Source organism: Mastigoproctus giganteus, chromosome 5, assembly GCF_048544385.1.
Source record: "Mastigoproctus giganteus isolate SK-2022 chromosome 5, ASM4854438v1, whole genome shotgun sequence".
In the NCBI taxonomy this organism is placed as follows: domain Eukaryota; kingdom Metazoa; phylum Arthropoda; class Arachnida; order Uropygi; family Thelyphonidae; genus Mastigoproctus; species Mastigoproctus giganteus.
In genome coordinates this window covers 43,361,155-43,379,683 of record NC_143579.1, presented here as the reverse complement: position 1 = coordinate 43,379,683, position 18,529 = coordinate 43,361,155, and the positions used below count along the sequence as shown (strand labels likewise).

The 18,529-nt window shown below is 34.8% G+C and overlaps 1 protein-coding gene across 2 annotated transcripts in view; it reads right to left on the bottom strand.

The window, feature by feature from the left end:
• Positions 1-2,548: 2,548 nt before the first annotated feature.
• LOC150085335 (neprilysin-1-like) overlaps positions 2,549-18,529 on the bottom strand; it is a 103,108-nt gene continuing 87,127 nt past the window's right edge. For both annotated transcript variants that reach the window (XM_090373160.1, XM_090373161.1), the window contains 3 exons: positions 15,230-15,325; positions 6,910-6,998; positions 2,549-2,707 (listed from right to left, as the gene is read on the bottom strand). In XM_090373160.1, coding sequence (XP_090229286.1) covers positions 2,608-2,707; positions 6,910-6,998; positions 15,230-15,325 — 285 coding nt within the window. In that variant the 3' untranslated portion in view covers positions 2,549-2,607. The remainder of the gene's footprint in view (positions 2,708-6,909; positions 6,999-15,229; positions 15,326-18,529) is intronic.

The following is an 18,529-nucleotide window of genomic DNA, read 5'->3' as shown; positions in this document are numbered from 1 at the left end:
CACTGCTAATGCTAAAAAGAGATTCTGGGTGGACATTTTTGTGCTCGTTGGCACCTCATCAATACATCATCTGACAAACCAAGTGACAGTTAGGTTACTATATTTCAAATGTGATCCCCTGTGCAGGATCACATTACATTTTCTCTTGATAAAGTGGCAAACTCACATACTGAATTGTCATATGCACTAATTGGTTTTACAACAAATTTTCATACACAAACTGTCACATACACAATTGTCTGTATATCAAATTGTCTTACACTGAACTGATGTGGACTCGAAGAATGCTTATGTCTATTTGATGAAATGATCCTCATTCAGTCATTTTTTTAATAGTCTTACAAGTAGCAAGATAAACGATATGGTACAAAGCAGAATCCTGATTTATTATTTAATTTATTACTGTTATATATAATTTTTATAATAATTTCAGTCTCCTCTAATTATGATAAACTAATTGTAGTTTTATTTGGAAAATGTCCTGGTCAGTTTCAGAATCAGATTTTTCTAAAAATTAACAGAAATGCATATCCATATCAGAATAATAATATCATAATCAGTTATACAAGCTAATACAAATAGGTGCTCTGTATTTTTTTGGACTATTCATGAAGTTACTCAAATGACTGTTATATGTAAATAAACAAAAAGATGAAGCTAAACTGTATAAATTTTCTTTTATAATAATAAATATATTTTGATTCAATTTTAATCTTTCAGAATAAATAACAATTCAGAATTGGTATGGTTTTAATATACATTAAGATTAAATTTTTTTTGTGTTAATAATTGTGCTCTGTAATAAATTGTAAATTAATAAATTCATATGAGCAGGAACTGCATCATTTGTAGAGAATCAAGAAAATTTGAAACTATGAAATATTACTGGTTTACTGTTATGAAAGTGTCAATTTTATCATTGTAATTAACTTGATAAAACTATAAAGTTATGTAATAATTTACTTTTTGTATTCTATTAACAAAATGCACTTTATAATTGAATATCAGGTTAACGAATTTCCAAAAGGGATATAATCAACAGTTTGGAGGATGAGCCTTTTGTTACATCCTTGATATCTTATCAAAAGAATGAAAAGCATAAACACATTACTCAAAAAAAATTAAAAAAAATAATAATAGTAAATGAATAATGATAAAATGTCAATACAATACTTTATAATACTATGATGTGTTTAGTGATAGGATTAATTAATATATAACTTCATGCAAAGGAAAATAACTACGAATTTGTTCAGTGATTTGAAACAAGGTCTGTTTATTATTTATTTCATCATGGCTTACTATATCCTAATAGAAGCTATGCATTTATGGTGCAGCATCTTTCAGTTTTAAATCTAAATTGAATTGCTCCATCCCAATTATGTATACCAAATAGTACATGTTATTACATTGCCTCTTGTATCCATTATGGTTCTTTCTGCTGTAATCTACTGCTCTTTCAAATAGAGAACTGTACTACCCACTTTTCTAATGAAATATCAAATCAAAAATATGCAAGGACAAGTGGACTCTCAACAAGTAAGTTTCCCCTTCAGATGTAGTAGATGAGCTGCTCAAACAAAAATTAAAATAAATATTTTCAGCATGAATATTAATTTTTCTAATTATTTGTTAAATAATATTAAAGTGGACAAAACTGATAATTATTGGACTACAAACTGGTATGGATTTTAAGACAAATTCTGTAGTTTGGTGAAATTAAATGGGAGAGTTTCTTCTGAAATCAAAAACAGCTCTTGGGCTAGTCTATTATTGGCAAATTTATGTTCCTAATTAAATTCTAGCTATGACTTTTGAATATCTACTTTAGCTGTAATCTGTCTAATTTAGTGTATGAAATTAAGTTGCGGTTTATATGTAGCCAATACATAAGGAGCAAATCTGCTTGCCATGGGCTTCAAATTTGCCTTTACATATTCCCAGTAATTGGAATATAATAGTAAAATAAGTAATTAGGATTTTCTCCTTTCAGGAAAATTGGGCTGCTGCCTACGTTGCAACTATAGCAGCAACTTGTTCTCTATCCCAAAATTATTTTATTATCCTAGCAGAGAAATGTTAATGCTACCAGTATAATTTAAGACAGTTGATTGTGGTAAACAGTTATATATATATACTGTATATAACAGGATCATAATTTCACTTTTCCATAAATATGTCTAAGTTTGAGAAAGGTGTAACCATTACCATTTTTACTTAAAATTAAAAAAACAAAAAAAAAAAAAAAAAAAAACAAATTGAAATTTAAATGAGTATATATAACATCACATATCACCATCAGTTAATGTGCTAGTAACATGTTCAAAATAAATAATTTAGTGGTTTGTGGTTGTACATATACATACAAATTAATTCAGTTTAGTCTCTAGTTTGTCTTGTAGATATAAATGACGGCAGTCTCTATTATATTCTATACAAACACACACACAAAAAAAAATCAAAATGCACAGTAAATAAGTCATTTACAAGATTTAACACTGTTCACTTTAGTCTGTTTTACTGTGTTCTCAGAGGATGCCATCTTATCACTGTACCTGAAACCACATCCAACTTTAACTACATTATCAAACGCAAGCACATTAGTAATCACCACAGAACACATTTTTTCTCTGGATTCATTGGACTACCTGCTGGACACTGGAAGGCCTTTGAAAATTCCTCGGAGTTGGCAAGAACTCCATTAACTCTGCGAAATAAAGTATAATTTATAAAAAAAAAAGTAGTTTACCTCTGCAGAATGGTACAATTTAATTAAAACTAATTAAATTTAAAATTTGTAAGTTGCAATCATTCTAAACTGCTACTATTCCTCCATCCATATCAATAAAAATGCTACACGAATCTCTGTTATTGGGAGATTAATATGCTGACAATATTACATTGAATATTACACTCAGTAGGTTATCACATTCAGTATTATGCTCAGTATATTATTATATTCAGTATTACACTCGGTAGATTATTACATTCAGTAAATGCTACAGTATATTAACAAAACATTTTAACAAATTAGGACATTCCTAAGTCATTTGGACATGAAACTGAACCCGCCATGTGCTTTACTGACATTAACTTCCATAAAGACACAATATTATGTTTGAAGTGCAGTCATAATGCATATTCAGCATATTATGACTGAACTAAATAAGTTGTTTGGCTCTAACTTGGAAAAATAACTCAGCAATACATTTTTGACCCTCTCAGAGATCATTTTTATCCCTCCCCATTTTCTTTAATCTTCCATAGTTTATCTACTTTGTAAAAGAATAAGAGAAGTTTACCTCAATATGGTACGTAGAACACTTCCGTATGATACTCTCCAGAAATTAAAATGAAAACAATTAAAAAATCTAAAATCTTACATTACAGTAAGAAATAATTAATAATAATTAAAAATCAAATGAACACAATTAAAAATTAACTCAAAATTAATTTAATGAAAAAATTGGAAAACGATTTTCCTTCCTGAAGCTGACAATGCTTTTCGACCGTATGTCGTGATAACAGGAATGAAAATTACCGAATAGGGGTGAGCATGGAACTTAAATAGGGATTATTTGTCTTCGCACGTGCACATAAAGGACGAGTCGGAAATTAGATATGGCCAGTGAACATTAACATAATTCTCATGTAATTTAATTTCGACAGTTTCTGCAATTAAGTCTCGTATAATTACGTTGGACACTAAGTATTTTGGCCTTGTTAAATAAAAAAGTATGTTTTTCATTAACAGCATGAAAGGCTAATTCTGATGCTGCTGAATGAGAAGCACGAACTGAGGCCATGTTGATTAACACAAAAATTCAGAGGAAACCACGTAGAACCCTGATAAGACGAGTCGCAATCACTGCAAGAAATGTATACTAGGAATGTATCATTTACTTGTGTTGCGAACGAGGAAAGGACTGAGCGATTGTTCAATATAGTGTGTAATTTCTGTATTGGCCTGGCTACAATTTTAAATTCGGTATCTTTAAAGAATCTGTTAAGTTGTTTGTGCCACTGTTCAATATATGGGACAGAAATAAAGTATTTTTTGATATTACTATTGTTGGTTTAAGACTCGTCTTATCAGGGTTCTACGTGGTTTCCTCTGAATTTTCATAATCAACACGCGGCCTCAGTTCGTGCTTCTCGTTCAGCAGTGTCAGAATTAGCCTTTCATGCTGTTAATGAAAAACATACTTTTTTATTTAACGAGGCCAAAATACTTAGTGTCCAACTTAATTATAGGAGACTATTAATTGCAGACACCGTCAAAATTAAATTACATGAGAATTCTGTTAACATTTGCCGCCATATCTAATCTCTGACTCATGGTCCTTTACGCACATGCGCAAAGACAAATAATCCCTGTTTAAGTTCTAAGCTCACCCCTATTCGGTAATTTTCATTCCTGTGATCATGACATACGGTCGAAAAGCATTGTCAGCTTCAGGAAGAAAAATCATTTTGCAATTATTTTGTTAAATTAATTTTTTAAATTAATTTTTAATTGCATTAAACTGATTTTTAATTATGTTCATTTGATTTTTAATTATTTCTTACTGTAATGTAAGATTTTCTATTTTTTAATTGTTTTTGTTTCAATTTCTGGAGGGTATCATATTGAGGTAAACTTCTCTTATTCTTTTATTGATATCAATGTAGAATGTATTGAGCATTATAGCTCTGGTTCATACTATCAAATAGTCTATCTACATAGCTGTAATTTGAAATAACTTTCAAGAGATGGGTACAAACCACCATGCATAGTTACACTGTTTATTTACCATATTATCTAGGCTTATCAGATGTTTTCTTGACACACCACATTCACTGCATGCAACTTCCTGAACATAAGCTTAATAGCATTCATTCCACTGTAAAAACATATCCATATCTGAATTAAAACACAGAGTAATTGTTTATAAAATACAGTGTCTGGATGTGGGGTGAATTACATCAGTGAGGCCAAGAGGTGCCTTAAAGATAGACTAAACACCATGCCAGAGCAATACAATGTGGCAAATTTCATTTTCCGACTTTGCGGTTATGCATCTCTTGTGGAAAGAGGGCCACAATATTGAGCCCTTCATGTACCAGACTAGACAGTGCCTCCAATAACCAAACACCAGTGGTTGGAAGCTAGTCATATTCAACAAAAAACAGACCTTGCATAAACAGAAATGAAGGTAGTATTTTCATCCGGGCATAGTTTGTATAACACATGCTAATCACTGATCGGGTATGATGGAGGGGGGAAACAAACATTATTAACAGTGGATAATCTGTTCTGTTCATTTCTGTGTGGGAAAAGAGGAAGGCAACATGCTGCTAGTGAATGCTTCTACTGTATCTTATAATTTAATAAGTCTTTTTAAATTTTGTATATTTATGTATATCCAGTTTTACTTGCACATAGTTTTATGATTTTATTGTTTATGTTTTTGTCATATTCAGTCTTTTATTATTTTTATATTACTTCATATTAAAATTTGTGTCTGTCTAGTCAGTAACAAGAAGAATTTTATTATGAAGTAGCATTACACTTTTCTTTTAGAGAAGCACTACTTATTCATAGTGTAGCATTAGGGACTTGTGATGTTAGTCTCACAATCTGAAGTTCAGTGCCTTTGAAAAGATTTGTTTTTTTCAAATTTTACCTTCTGTATAAAAAAAAAATGGATGCAAGTCCAGTTACAGAAATAATTTATCCTTATATGCTCACTTATGTTGGCATATCACACAATATTCTGTGCCCTTTTCACAGCACATTGTGCATGTAAATGTTGAACTCACAATAAATATATTTCTCAATGAGAAATTATAAAGTTTGCTCAGAAAGTAGTGGTAACATGACTGTTACAAAAAAGAGCATCATTTACAAGTATTATTAATGGGCTCGAAACCTGGTCTAATCAAAAAGCGTGTGCTACGCACTGCTGCTCCTGCCCACCTGGCTACGGAGGCACTGGGAAGTCCTTAAGCACTCCTTCAAGCCACTGTACATAAGTCTTGTGATTTTTATTTGTACAAGATGAAGGTGTCATCAGAAAGCATCAGAGTACAATGCTTTCCAACAACATACAACACATTGTGAGCAGTTGATTACTCCTCTACTCTTTAACAAAACCAGGCTGCTGATACTATCAGACACCACTAACATGTTTGGGACTGAGCTGTACAGAGGGCTAGAGATTAATCTAAGAGAATGTAACTGTTAAATGCTTGTAAATAAAGCTTCACTATTTTATTTTATTTTTTTGTAATTGTAATAATAGCCATGTTCTCATTGTCTTTTGAACAAACCTGATACTATTATTACTGAAATAATATTAGTCCATTCTGATGTTGTATTACAAATAAACAACACTTCTCATAAATGCAAAATGAGTAAATTTGTTGCATATTATCTAAGAGATTGAGCCTACCTTAAGGACTTTTATGTTCTATTTTTTGATAAAAAGGCAAACACACTTGTATTGACTTATGCTCTGCATTATATACACTGAAATTGTCATGTGACAATATTCCTGGCTTCCACAAGTTTGGTGACAGTAGCTACCAAATGGCAGTTGGAGGGGGAGACTGCATTATGAATAAATAGCAGTTATACTGTATGCATCATTATGCAAAGTCCTGCTTATTTTTAATGGAATTTTGGGACAACTCATCGCAATAGCAATGCAAGAAGAGAATAGCCTTCTTTGAAAACTTTTCTATGAGGTTTTGCAATAAATAACAAACTCACTTTGGACTTACATCATAATGATATTTTTTATTGAACTTTTAGTGAGAAATAGTCGTTACATACCTAATTTTTTAAAGTTAATTTACATTAATACAAGGAAGTAATAAAATATTTTTTACACTACAAGACAAATGCATGTTAGTTTATGAATTTACCTGTATTTAGAAGGTGTTGTCAAAATAGAGGTATCAGAATCTCCTACATATTCCATGTAACCATCTTTATTCCTAAGCTCACACCGCATCTGAAAAAAATTACACATACCTGAGAAATACAATATTTCAAAAAATGTTTATGCAGATGCACCTCAAGCTCTCAAGTCTATGAGAGCTTGAAGTGTAGGGTATCTACCCTACATCTCAAAGAAATTATGAGGGGCCTGTCAAGCTCTCAGCTGCCCAACTCAACGCCAGAGCTCACTCCTGGACATCAGGCAACACAGCGGCAATCTCCGAGGCAGAATGCGCTGGTCCCACGGGAGTTAGTTATTGTTGATGACTATTGTCAGGGAGATGGGGAATATATCGTGTAAAAAGGATAGATGGAATAGGACCAAGGTATGTCTGCCAGGGGCAAAACTTGATGACGTAGAGCAGATATCATCTTTTAAGGGCACAAAGGGTGATACTGTTGTACACGTTGGCACCAGTGACATTAAGAGTAGGAGATCTGCAGATTTACTTAACAAGTACAGGTCAATGTTGCAAAAAAGCCGTGAGTTAGGGTTAAATTTGAAAGTTTCTGCAATTCTGCCCAGACACGATAGGAGAGAGTACATGATGAGAGCCTTGTCAATCAATTCGGCCCTGGAGGAAATGTGCAAGGCTCAAGGGGTAGGAATTTTTTTCAGCCTGGTCTGTGCTTGTTAACAGGAGAGACTGCTTCCAAAGGGATGGGATACACTTAAATAGAAAGGGTGCAAGAATATTTACTGATGCTATATGTGGGTCGGAAAACTGCTAGCTTGGGGGGATTCACAGACAAAGGTTAAAAGTAGCCGCAGGCAGAGGTAAAGGTGATTCTTGCACTACTTCTATTAGAATAAGCAGCAGCCTGGAGCGAAGGGTGCTGGAGGTTTCAGGGACTGATGGCAGTCATCGTGAAACAGGTGGGTATATGGGATATGTTAGGGTAACTAAGAATAAGTATAGGTGCATGTATACCAATGCTAGAAGTATAGTAAATAAATTTGATGAATTTGAAGTGTTGGTCAAAACATCAAAGGCAGATATTGTTGGGATAGCAGAGATGTGGTGTCACACAGATATTAGGAATGCAGAATTGGAATTTGGGGAGTATAATGTGTAGAGAAAGGATAGACAGGATAGGATGGGAGGAGGTGTTATGCTGTTAATTAAGAAAAACATAAAATCAAAAGAAGCATCCAGTTGATATAGATGGACAGTGCACTGTTGAGTCAGTTTGGTGTGACATAAGCACTGTGAAAGCAAAAATAAGAGTAGGAGTGTGTTATAGGCCTAATGACTCGAATGAGTACAATGAACAATTGTACAGAGAAATAGAGTGGGCTAGTAAATCAGAATGTCTTCTAATGGAGGATTTTAACTTCCCAGATATTGACTGGAACTTGTGGGTTGGGCACTCACACACTAGTCAGACTTTTGTGGATTTATTGGATGATTGTTTTCTGCAGCAGCATGTTCGAGAGGCAACCAGAGAGGGTAATACTCTTGATCTGGTAATCATCAGTGATCATTCGTGTATTAAGAATTTGCAGATAACGGAACCACTAGGTGGCAGTGATCACAATGTACTGATGTGGGATTTACTTAAAGATATACAGTGAAACTTCTAACGGACACCTGTCGTTAACGGACATCTCTCTACAACGGACATTTTCAAATTCCCCAACTCACCTCCATTGGTTTTAACTTGTTTGCAGCTTCTGTCTAGCGGACATTCTCTGTAACGAACGCGGACAGGCAATCTGCACTGTTTCATTTAGATTAGCACTTAATTTGATCTCCCCATAACGGACAGCGGGCGAGCTCACGGCCCTTTTTCTAGGCACGTTTCTTCCACGTATTGCCTTAATCGTGTGTTTATTTTCTATTTCCAATTCTCTGAATTTTATCAAGGTTTACGTCGCGATTCTAAACCCTTTTTCAAGAATTTTAAGGCACGTGTAAAACTTCTGATGAATTCGGTGTGTGCAGGGGGGAATATGGTCGGCCTTTCGTCTTTTGAGTTTCAGTTTTCAGTTTTGTTCAGTGTCGTGTGAAGTGCACAATGTCTTCTCGTAAACATTTAACTTTAAAAGATAAAGTCAAACTCATTAATACGTATGATCGGCAAAAAATAGTGTTCGCAATCTTGCTGCAAAATTCAAAATCGGGAAGACGCAGGTAAGCGACATCCTAAAGAAAAAAAAAATGAACTGCTCAAACAATTTTGGCAACACGGAAATGATCAGGTTCAAAAATCATTCCCGAAAATTGTTGGACTTCAAATTTGTCGCGCACGTGCTGAAAAAATTCCCATTAATGGGCCTATTATTAGGGAAAAGGCTTTGGAGGTTGTGAAATCTATGGGAGTAAATGAGTTCAAAGCTTCTGTGGGATGGCTAGACAAGTTCAAAACTCGGCATAAAATTTCTTGGAAAACTGTAAGTGGTGAAGGTGGATCTGTTGATACTGGGGTTGTAACAGAGTGGACCGTCAAATTGGAAGATTTATGTCGTGATTTTGAAGCTAAGGATATTTACAACTGTGACGAAACAGGGTTGTTTTTTTAAAGCTCTTCCTGAAAAAACAATGAGTCTTAAAAACGAAAAGTGCCAGGGCGGGAAAATTTCTAAGGAACGCTTGACTGTACTATTGTGTACAAATATGCTGGGAGACTTTGAACAACCTCTTGTTATAGGAAAATCACAAAATCCTTGTTGTTTCAAGGGCATAAAGTTGAATCTTTTGGATGTTGACTGGAAGTCTAATAAAAAAGCGTGGATGACACGAGATATCATGAGCGAATGGATAAGTCACTTTAACCAAAACATGATTCGTCAAAACAGAAAAATTATTCTTTTCATGGATAATGCTGCATCTCACCCGCACATTGAATTGTCCAACATTCAAATCATTTTCTACCACCAAACATCTGCTGAGTGTCAGCCCTTGGATCAAGGGATAATAAAAAAATTTAAACTTCACTACAGAAAACGTGTTTTAAGACATCTCACTGCAAACATGAACGATGTAACATGTGCGAGTGACCTTGCAAAGAAAATCAGCATCCTAGATGCGATTCAATGGATTTCCTCTTCAGTAAACGCAATTAGAAAACAAACTGTCGCGAACTGTTTTGTAAAGTCTGGCTTCTCAAACGCAAAAATTGAAGTTGTGAACAGCAATGTGGAGCACCAAGAAGAACAAGAACTTCAACATCTATTGATAATGTACGATACTTCCACTGCAAGTGACCCGGCTACAAAGATATAGACTCAAACCTCACACAGAAGATGGTGCTCTAGATATCAACGACATTATCATCGATATTTTTCAAGAAGTTCCTCATGAAGATGAAGAAATGGAAGGAGGTCATTCTGTCGAAGAACATATTAACGACGAACCACCGATGAAAATAGAAGAAGCGCTCATACAAATCAATCGTTTAAAAATGTTTTTCGCCGCTGAAGAAGATACTGAAGGACTTTCAATGGTTTCTTCACTCCAAACAAATGTTGAAAACAAAATTATCAGATGGAAGAAGGTGCAGAATAAAATAAGTGATTACTGTATGTATTTTTCTTAAGATAAAGTCATAATATGCATAGCACAATTGTATGTATATTATTTACAAAAATATTGTGTAAAATCTGTATATATTTTAATTTAATTTTACATTAAACGTTTAACGATTTTTCTTTCTTTCTTTTTTTTTTTCTCCTTCAGACTTCTTGTTAGCAGACACTTCTCTCTAACGGACACATTTTCGTTCCCCATGGCTGTCCGTTAAAGGGAAGTTTCACTGTAATTACCATCAGGGATAAAGGAAAGGGTTTTTGCTTCCGTAAAGGTGACTACAGTGGTCTCAGACAGTTTTTAAATTCCGTAGTGGGATGAACTAATGATGTTACCAACAGCAAATTCTAAGTGGGAAGCATTCAAGGAATTAATCGTGGAAGCTACTAAAAGTTTGATACCTATTAAGAAATATTGTTCAAGGTTTAGGCCTAAATAGTTGTCAAATGAACTAATGAGACTCGTGGCAGAGAAGAAAAATGCATGGGATGCATATAAATTATCAGGCAACTCAGAAGCCTATGGCAGATATAAGCTAGTCTGTAATCAAGTCACAAAGGAGGTTAGGCAGGCGAAGGGAGATTACAAGAAATCTTTGGCAAAGGATGCTAAGAAAAACAGCAAGGATTTCTTTACTTATATAAACTCTAAAAGGAAGGGGACGAATCTGATTGGTCCACTTGATATCGATGGTTCGACTGTTGATGATCCTGCTCAGATAGTAAACAAACTGAATGAGTATTTTGCATCTACATTCACACATGAGGAGTTATTAAGGGAGGAAAATGCCAGAAGTTTATTGAACTGTAACACGGTTCTTAATGATTTTCTAATAACTGAGAGCAAAGTGGAGGAGAAATTGTTGAAGTTAAACATAAGAAAGGCACCTGGGGTGGATGGGATCTATCCACTTATATTAGAGTAGGCAGCAAAGGAAGTAAGCAAGCCCTTAGCCATAATTATGAGAGCATCCTTGGATTCAGGGGAGGTCCCCACAGACTGGAGATGTGAAAATGTATCCCCAATTCACAAGGGGGGTGATCGAAGGGTGACACGAGTAATTACAGACCAATTAGTTTAACTTCTGTTCTGGGTAAAATAATGGAGTCACTGGTTAAAGATGCATTGCAGGATCATCTAGACAAGACTGCAGCAATAATTCAGACACAGCATGGGTTTGTTAAGGGAAAGTCTTGTCTGACAAATTTGATTGGTTATTATGACGTGGTCACAGAGGAACTGGATACAAAAATAATTTTGATATCATATACTTGGATTTCAGGAAAGCTTTTGACACTGTTGCATATGGAAGACTACTGTACAAATTGGAGCAGAATTGTATTAAGGGTAAGTTTCTATAATGGATGAAAGGATGGTTGAGTGGGAGAAGACTGAGGGTGGTAATCAATGGGTGCTGCTCTTCATGAACTAATGTTATTAGTGGAGTCCCACAGGGTTCGGTGTTGGTCCACTGTTGTTTTGTATATTTATCAATGATATTGATGAAGGTATAGGATTAGTGTCAAAGTTTGCAGATGATACAAAGGTTGGCAGGGTTGTTAATGACAGTAATGGCAGTGTGCTTCTGCAACAGGATCTAGAATATTTGGGCAGATGGGCTGAGAAGTGGCAACTGAAGTTTAACATTGACAAATGCAGAATACTGCATATGGGTAGAAGTAACCCCAGAGAAACGTACCAACTGTGTGGTACTACACTTAAGGTGGTAGAAAATGAAAAAGACCTGGGAGTAATTGTGCAGTCAGATATGAAGTTTTCTGAGCAATGCAGACAGGTTGCCAGGGCAGGTCATGGGGTTTTGTCAATGATATATAGAAATTTTGCTAGCAGGGAAAAGGAGGTGATTGTTCCTCTGTATAAGGCAATGGTTAGGCCACACCTTGAGTACTGCGTACAGGTCTGGAGGCCTCATTTTAGGAAGGATGTAGATTTGCTTGAGCGTGTACAGAGAAGGGCAACAAGATTGGTGAGGGGAATGAAGGGATCCTCTTACCAAGAGAGAGGCTTAAGTTCTGCAAATTGCAATGGCTGGAGACTAGGCACCTGCGCAGTGATCTGATTGAGGTGTATAAGGCCTTGGATGGGTTAACACGCTGAATTCTGATGGGATTCTTCCACTTGTTCAGATTACGAACCTAAGGGGGCATAAATTCAAATTGAGAAAAGACAGATGTAGAATAGATGTGTGGAAATTTGTCTTTAGCCAGCAGGTGGTTAATTGCTGGAACAACTTCCATCTGTCATTGTGGAAGTTGATAGGTTAAATAAATTTAAGGAGGAACTGGACAAACATTTAGAGGGAATGGTTGTGTAATTTTTTTTTTTTTTGGCTTATCCTGCATAAGCTCATAACACTTGCTTTCTTGCATCACATGCCACTACTTCTGCTATTACTACTACTACTACTGTCTTGGCACTTGGTACCTATTTGGAAAGATCTAGATTTGAGTCCCATCTTCAACTGTAGGGATTTCTAATAGCCTTTTCACTCAGGTTTGAATTAGCCAGTATCCAGTGGAGGTGCAGGGTTTTTCCTTGTGAGTTATTGTGGAGTTTTTTTTCTGCAACAGGCACTGGCCCCAAACACTTACAGCTATAGACCTGAACACACAGGCCTGGAAGGCAAGAAAATACCACTGCAGTAGCATATATAAAATATTTGAAATTAAAATCTTGCCTTTGAGTGGAACATTCATAAACAAGATTTTTTTTATTATTATTCTGTAACATTTTAATCTTTCTTTTCATCAGTTTATATTTATACCATATATAGTCATTTTCTTTTTGCCCTATAAGAATGTGCCATCTCTTCCTAAACTGAAAATAATCTTGTATAGAAATTCATTTCTATGATACAGAAATGAATTTCGTGTTGCTGATCAAACTGTGCTTGCTGCTCTCTGAGAAGTTGTAAATAAATGATGGGGAAATACCTATTAAAAGAAAAACAACCGGAAAGTCAGTAGCTAATTCTACAAATGTCTTGTTAAGTTTTGATACTGCATTCATGAAACTGGTATTCCGTGGTTTGCTGGAAAAGGACTGTCAGCTGTCCCAGTTTTCAGAAGAAGGTTTTTACATACTAATGTTTTTTTTGTTTTGTTTTTTTTTTGAGTAATCCTAAACTAAAAAAGTTGTTGAAATCTAGAGCTCTAATATATTGTTTTAGGTTATAATTTCAGGAAATGCATACAGAGGAAGGTTGCTCCAAAGAACAAAAGCAGAAGTGAATGAGTGAGGAAGAAGAAAAGTTATTTCAGTGATTTTGAAGATGAATGGTGAATGGACTTCAGCTAATTACTGTACACATTCTAACTTGTTTAAAAGCTCATTGTCCATGGGGAAAAGACAGATGGCAAACTAACAGTGAATGGAGTACATTTGCAAGATAGGGAGTACATTTGCCTGATGCTCAATTCTTTTTTAAATAAAGTTAAGGATTTTAGAAGGACTGAGACACTTCCACAGACATAGGAACAATATTCCATAGCTTTTGGTTTTGTGTACAGAATTGTTATTTATTTAAATAACATCCAAGCTGTTATTTAAATAAACATTAAACAAAATTATATAATACAAAGGAAAGAAATTAAATTAACCAGCAAGAACTAACACTCACCCAGAAGTGCTTTCCCTAGGAATTTTCCAGTTGGATATTCTATATAAGTTCAGTATTTCTCCATTACGCTCTTGAAGTATTGTACTCTTACAGCCAGCTTCAGCTCTCAGGGTCATAGTGTTATAAGTACCCTTACAACACATCCTATACTTAAAGTACTACTTTGCAAATTACTGAATATCTGAATAGGTTGATTTGAAGAAGCACAAGGATCAAGAATGAAGAAGTACAAAATTTAAAAAAAAAAAAAACTGTTAAAGGGAATTTTATAACGTCAGAAGAGCTAGTGAATACCTTCAATAATTATTAATGGAAAGAATTTAGATTAAAAAACATAGAACAAATAATAAAAGGAGAAAATTTAGGAGCTTAGATAGGCAAAATCATTAAAAATCTTGGATAGAGATAAGGATATCTCATTTAAGTGGTGTCAGTTAAGAATAGACCTGGTATATTGAAATTTAAGGTTTATAAAAAAAATTATTTTAATAAGTATACTGAAATTCTGGAATTTTTATTTTAAGGCAACCAAAACTTGAATTTGCAGAAACTATAAACAGTTATGGTTAATTTGGGTGAAGTATTTCAGATGGCACTAGCTGTTATCCTGTCTCTCCATTGAATACTGAATAAAAAAAAAAATAATAATGCTTACAATTATCCTTAACAGAATTAAGATGGGCATGGTTGTTGTTGTTGTTTTGGTTTTTAGGAGCATTAGCAACTAAGGCCATATTGCTCTGGGATATGCGGTGGTCATTCCCTGACCTTTCCGTATCGTCCGTATTTGGTGGTGACGGGCTCGAACCCCGGTCTAATCAAGAAGCATGTGATACGCACTACTGCTCCTTCCCACCTGGCTACAGAGGCGCTGTTAAGATGGGCATGGATCATGTTATTAATTTAAATTGTAGCCTTCTAATCAGTTCAATATTTGGTGGTGAAAAAATTCTGTTATGCAAAGGAAAGAGAAATAACAGCACTTATTTAGATCAATATTGAAAAAGCTGTGGTACAAAAACAAGTGTAAACACATATTTTTTTAATTATTCTACCTTAAAGTTGATTTCTTACCTGTCCATGATAAATGAAGAACAGCTGATCATTCGTGAAGCTAATACCTGGCAAGCTGGCATCTGGACCAAACTCCTTATTGTACTGTTGATAAGCCTACAGTGGGAAAAAAAAAAAACATAAATCCTTCACAGGATATCACACATACAAACACCAAATTTATTTTTGTGTCAGAACATTTATGTGAGATTTAACAACGAAGTATAAATGAGACTGTTTTCACCATTGCTTCTACGATGTAATTTGGTAATCTGCAGAGAAATGTGCATTGCATCCTCCAATTTTGAAAGGCATTTTGAAAAGCTCCAATTTTTGCCTGCCGAAACTATCTTATTCTTTTGCCAACTTTGCACATTTGAAAAGTATGAAAATCTGTAAAATAACTAAATATGAACCAAGCATAAATTCACAAAATATTTATAAAATAATTTTATCTGCCAATGGCCCTGTTTCTTCAGGAACAACAGGGCTTCAGTTACTGAACAGATGGACATAACATAATACTTAAAATAAACCCTAAACCTTGCCAGTTGTTGTTATTTGGTTTTTAGGAGCATTAGCAACTAAGGCTATATTGCTCTGGGGATATGCAGTGGTCATTCCCTGACCTTTCCGCATCCTCCGTATTTGGTGGTCACGGGCTCGAACCCTGGTCTAATCAAGAAACGTGCTACGCACTGCTGCTCCTGCCCACCCGGCTATGGAGGCACCTAAACCTTGCCCAGTGGGCTACAATAACCACAACTGCAAAATGCCAAACTGGGATGAAAATCCAGTATCAAAAGAAGGAAAGTTTTGAAATAAACTACTGTACCCTTAAGATAGTACTTTCTTGATGGAAATTTTAATTGGAAATACTGGAATGACAAAATTTTGTCAGAATGATCTATTTGTGAAATAAGTAAAAAATATATAAAATTTAAAAAATGAACCAGTAATCACAGAATATGAAACCTTGATACTGCATGGCAAACACTCTGAAAATAATTCATAAATTGGAACAAAAATAAAATTCAATTCTATGTAGTGAGGCTAGGGACAGTGGCTGAAACAAGAGTACACACTTTGAAAGTTACTGGTGCTATTCCATTTAATGATGGCGCCTCCGTAGCCAGGTGGGAAGGAGCAGCAGTGCGTAGCACACGCTTCTTGATTAGACCGGGGTTCGATCCCGTCACCACCAAATACAGAGGATGCGGAAAGGTCAGGGAATGACCACCGCATATCCCGGAGCAATATGGCCTTAGTTGCTAATGCTCCTAAAAACCAAATAACAAACAAACAAACAAACATCCATTTAATGCTAAATAAGTTATCGTAAAAAAAAAAAAAGAGGCTGTAATTGTGGGGTCTTGGAATTACTGATATGTTCTTTTTGTTTGGCTCCTAATGAGATGAGACCCCCAATAGTGGACAGAATTCTACTTTATAAATACAGTATTTTAATCATGAATTTAAATTTGAATTTTTTTTTTTTTTTTTCAGTTTTATTTTATAAATTCTGATGACTCTTCAAAGGCACATAGCTGACAGAAGAGAAAAGGTAGACTCAACAGCAGATAGGACTCTTCATTAGTGCTTTCTTAAATTCTGTTCAAAATTGAGGGTGTGCTGTGTTAAAAAGCGATTTGTATAACCCTTGTGTTGACCTTCAACTTTATATTTTAAAAACCAAGTTTGTGGGAATGAGTTTATGCTAGAGCAAGACTTTCTGACTAGTTTAAAGCCTTTTTAAAAAGACAGGGTGGGTATAAGTGATAATGAATGCACAAAATGTACATTCAGCATCTTGCAAAACCAACAAAAAAATTTGATGGGGGGGAGAGAGAGAGATTGATGGTTTAAACAGGCGGCTAACATTACATTTAAATGCCCACAAGTTAAATTTAGCCACAGAAGCAAAGTTCATTTTCATAAAATATTAGAATATGCAAAGAGTTTTGCAAAAACTTTTATATTATGTGTCCCTCCATTTGAGGCTTTTTTCTAATATTCGTATAAATCATGAAATAGTGTGTGTGTGTGTGTGTGTGTGTGTGTGTGTGTGTGTGTGTGTGTGTGTGTGTGTGTGTGTGTGTGTGTGTGTGTGTGTGGGGCATTGTTAAAGAACTGTAAAGGATTGCTTTTGAAGTACATAATGGACAGCATCTGAGCTTTGCTCATTGCTGTAAGGTTTCACAAAGTGTTCCAAAAAGAAAATAGTAATTCCAAGAACTTTTTATATTACATCTAATACTGATACTCAAGACATATTTTCAAAAAAAAAAAAAAAAAATTTCTGCCATGGAGGTTCCATGAATTTTTATCCTAGAGAAAAACCATCAAAGAGCAAGAGACAAGTTTCTATTCCTGGAATTTTCAAAATCACATTTAGTTTTATTAATAATTTGTAACTATAAGGTTTCAAAATTGTTTGAAAGGGAACAAACATGCAGGAATTAAAATCAACTCACATAACACTGCTTCCAAATATCATTCCTTATATGATATTTCTTATATAATGACTACAAAAATAATTTCTTTCTATTTCAATGCAGAGCAGTGCTACATGGGTAGAACATAATTCCTGCATAACTGTTCTCTTTGCTTGAGCAGTTTGAAATATTTTTATGTGCAACACAGTGCTGTGTTGTGTTCTATTGTTGCTGCTGTGCTCATCTTAAATGACATTCAGATTTCAAAATTATATATCTCTATTAGAACTCACCCTGATTTCCTCTGCATCAAAAATGCTGTTTTCTTTTTCACTCTTGGCATTAGTTTTCTTCTCAATGACGACTCTGTACAAATCTCAAATCCATCCAACCATGCATTGTTCACACATCTGGGTAGTGTTCCTAAAACCTTACTCAGGCTTTTTGACTCCAATCAAAAGGCAGTGAGCCAGGTTAATTAATGACCCATCTCTCACAGAGTCTCTCTACTCTGTCTCATAGATGTTCTGTTTCTGATGTATGCTTTTTATATAGATACTTCCATGGGCACTGTGCTTCTGAATTGGTATCTGTAATTCCCCAGCAGTTAGCATCCATTCACTCTCCAACTCCAAACTCACAGAATCAACTTTTCATCTTCCTTATTCATCTCTTCTACTTTTGTTTTCTGGAACAATCTTCTTTCACATGTATTTCCTTAAAATTACAATCTACAGAAAATCAAGTCTAATGTCAACAAGTATCTTCTGTCTTTTCAACCCACAACACATATATGGTTTGATTTGATTTAATTTGATTTTGGTTTTTATGGTGCAAGGGCAACTAAGGCCATGATGCGCCAAGTACACCATACATGCATTAAGTA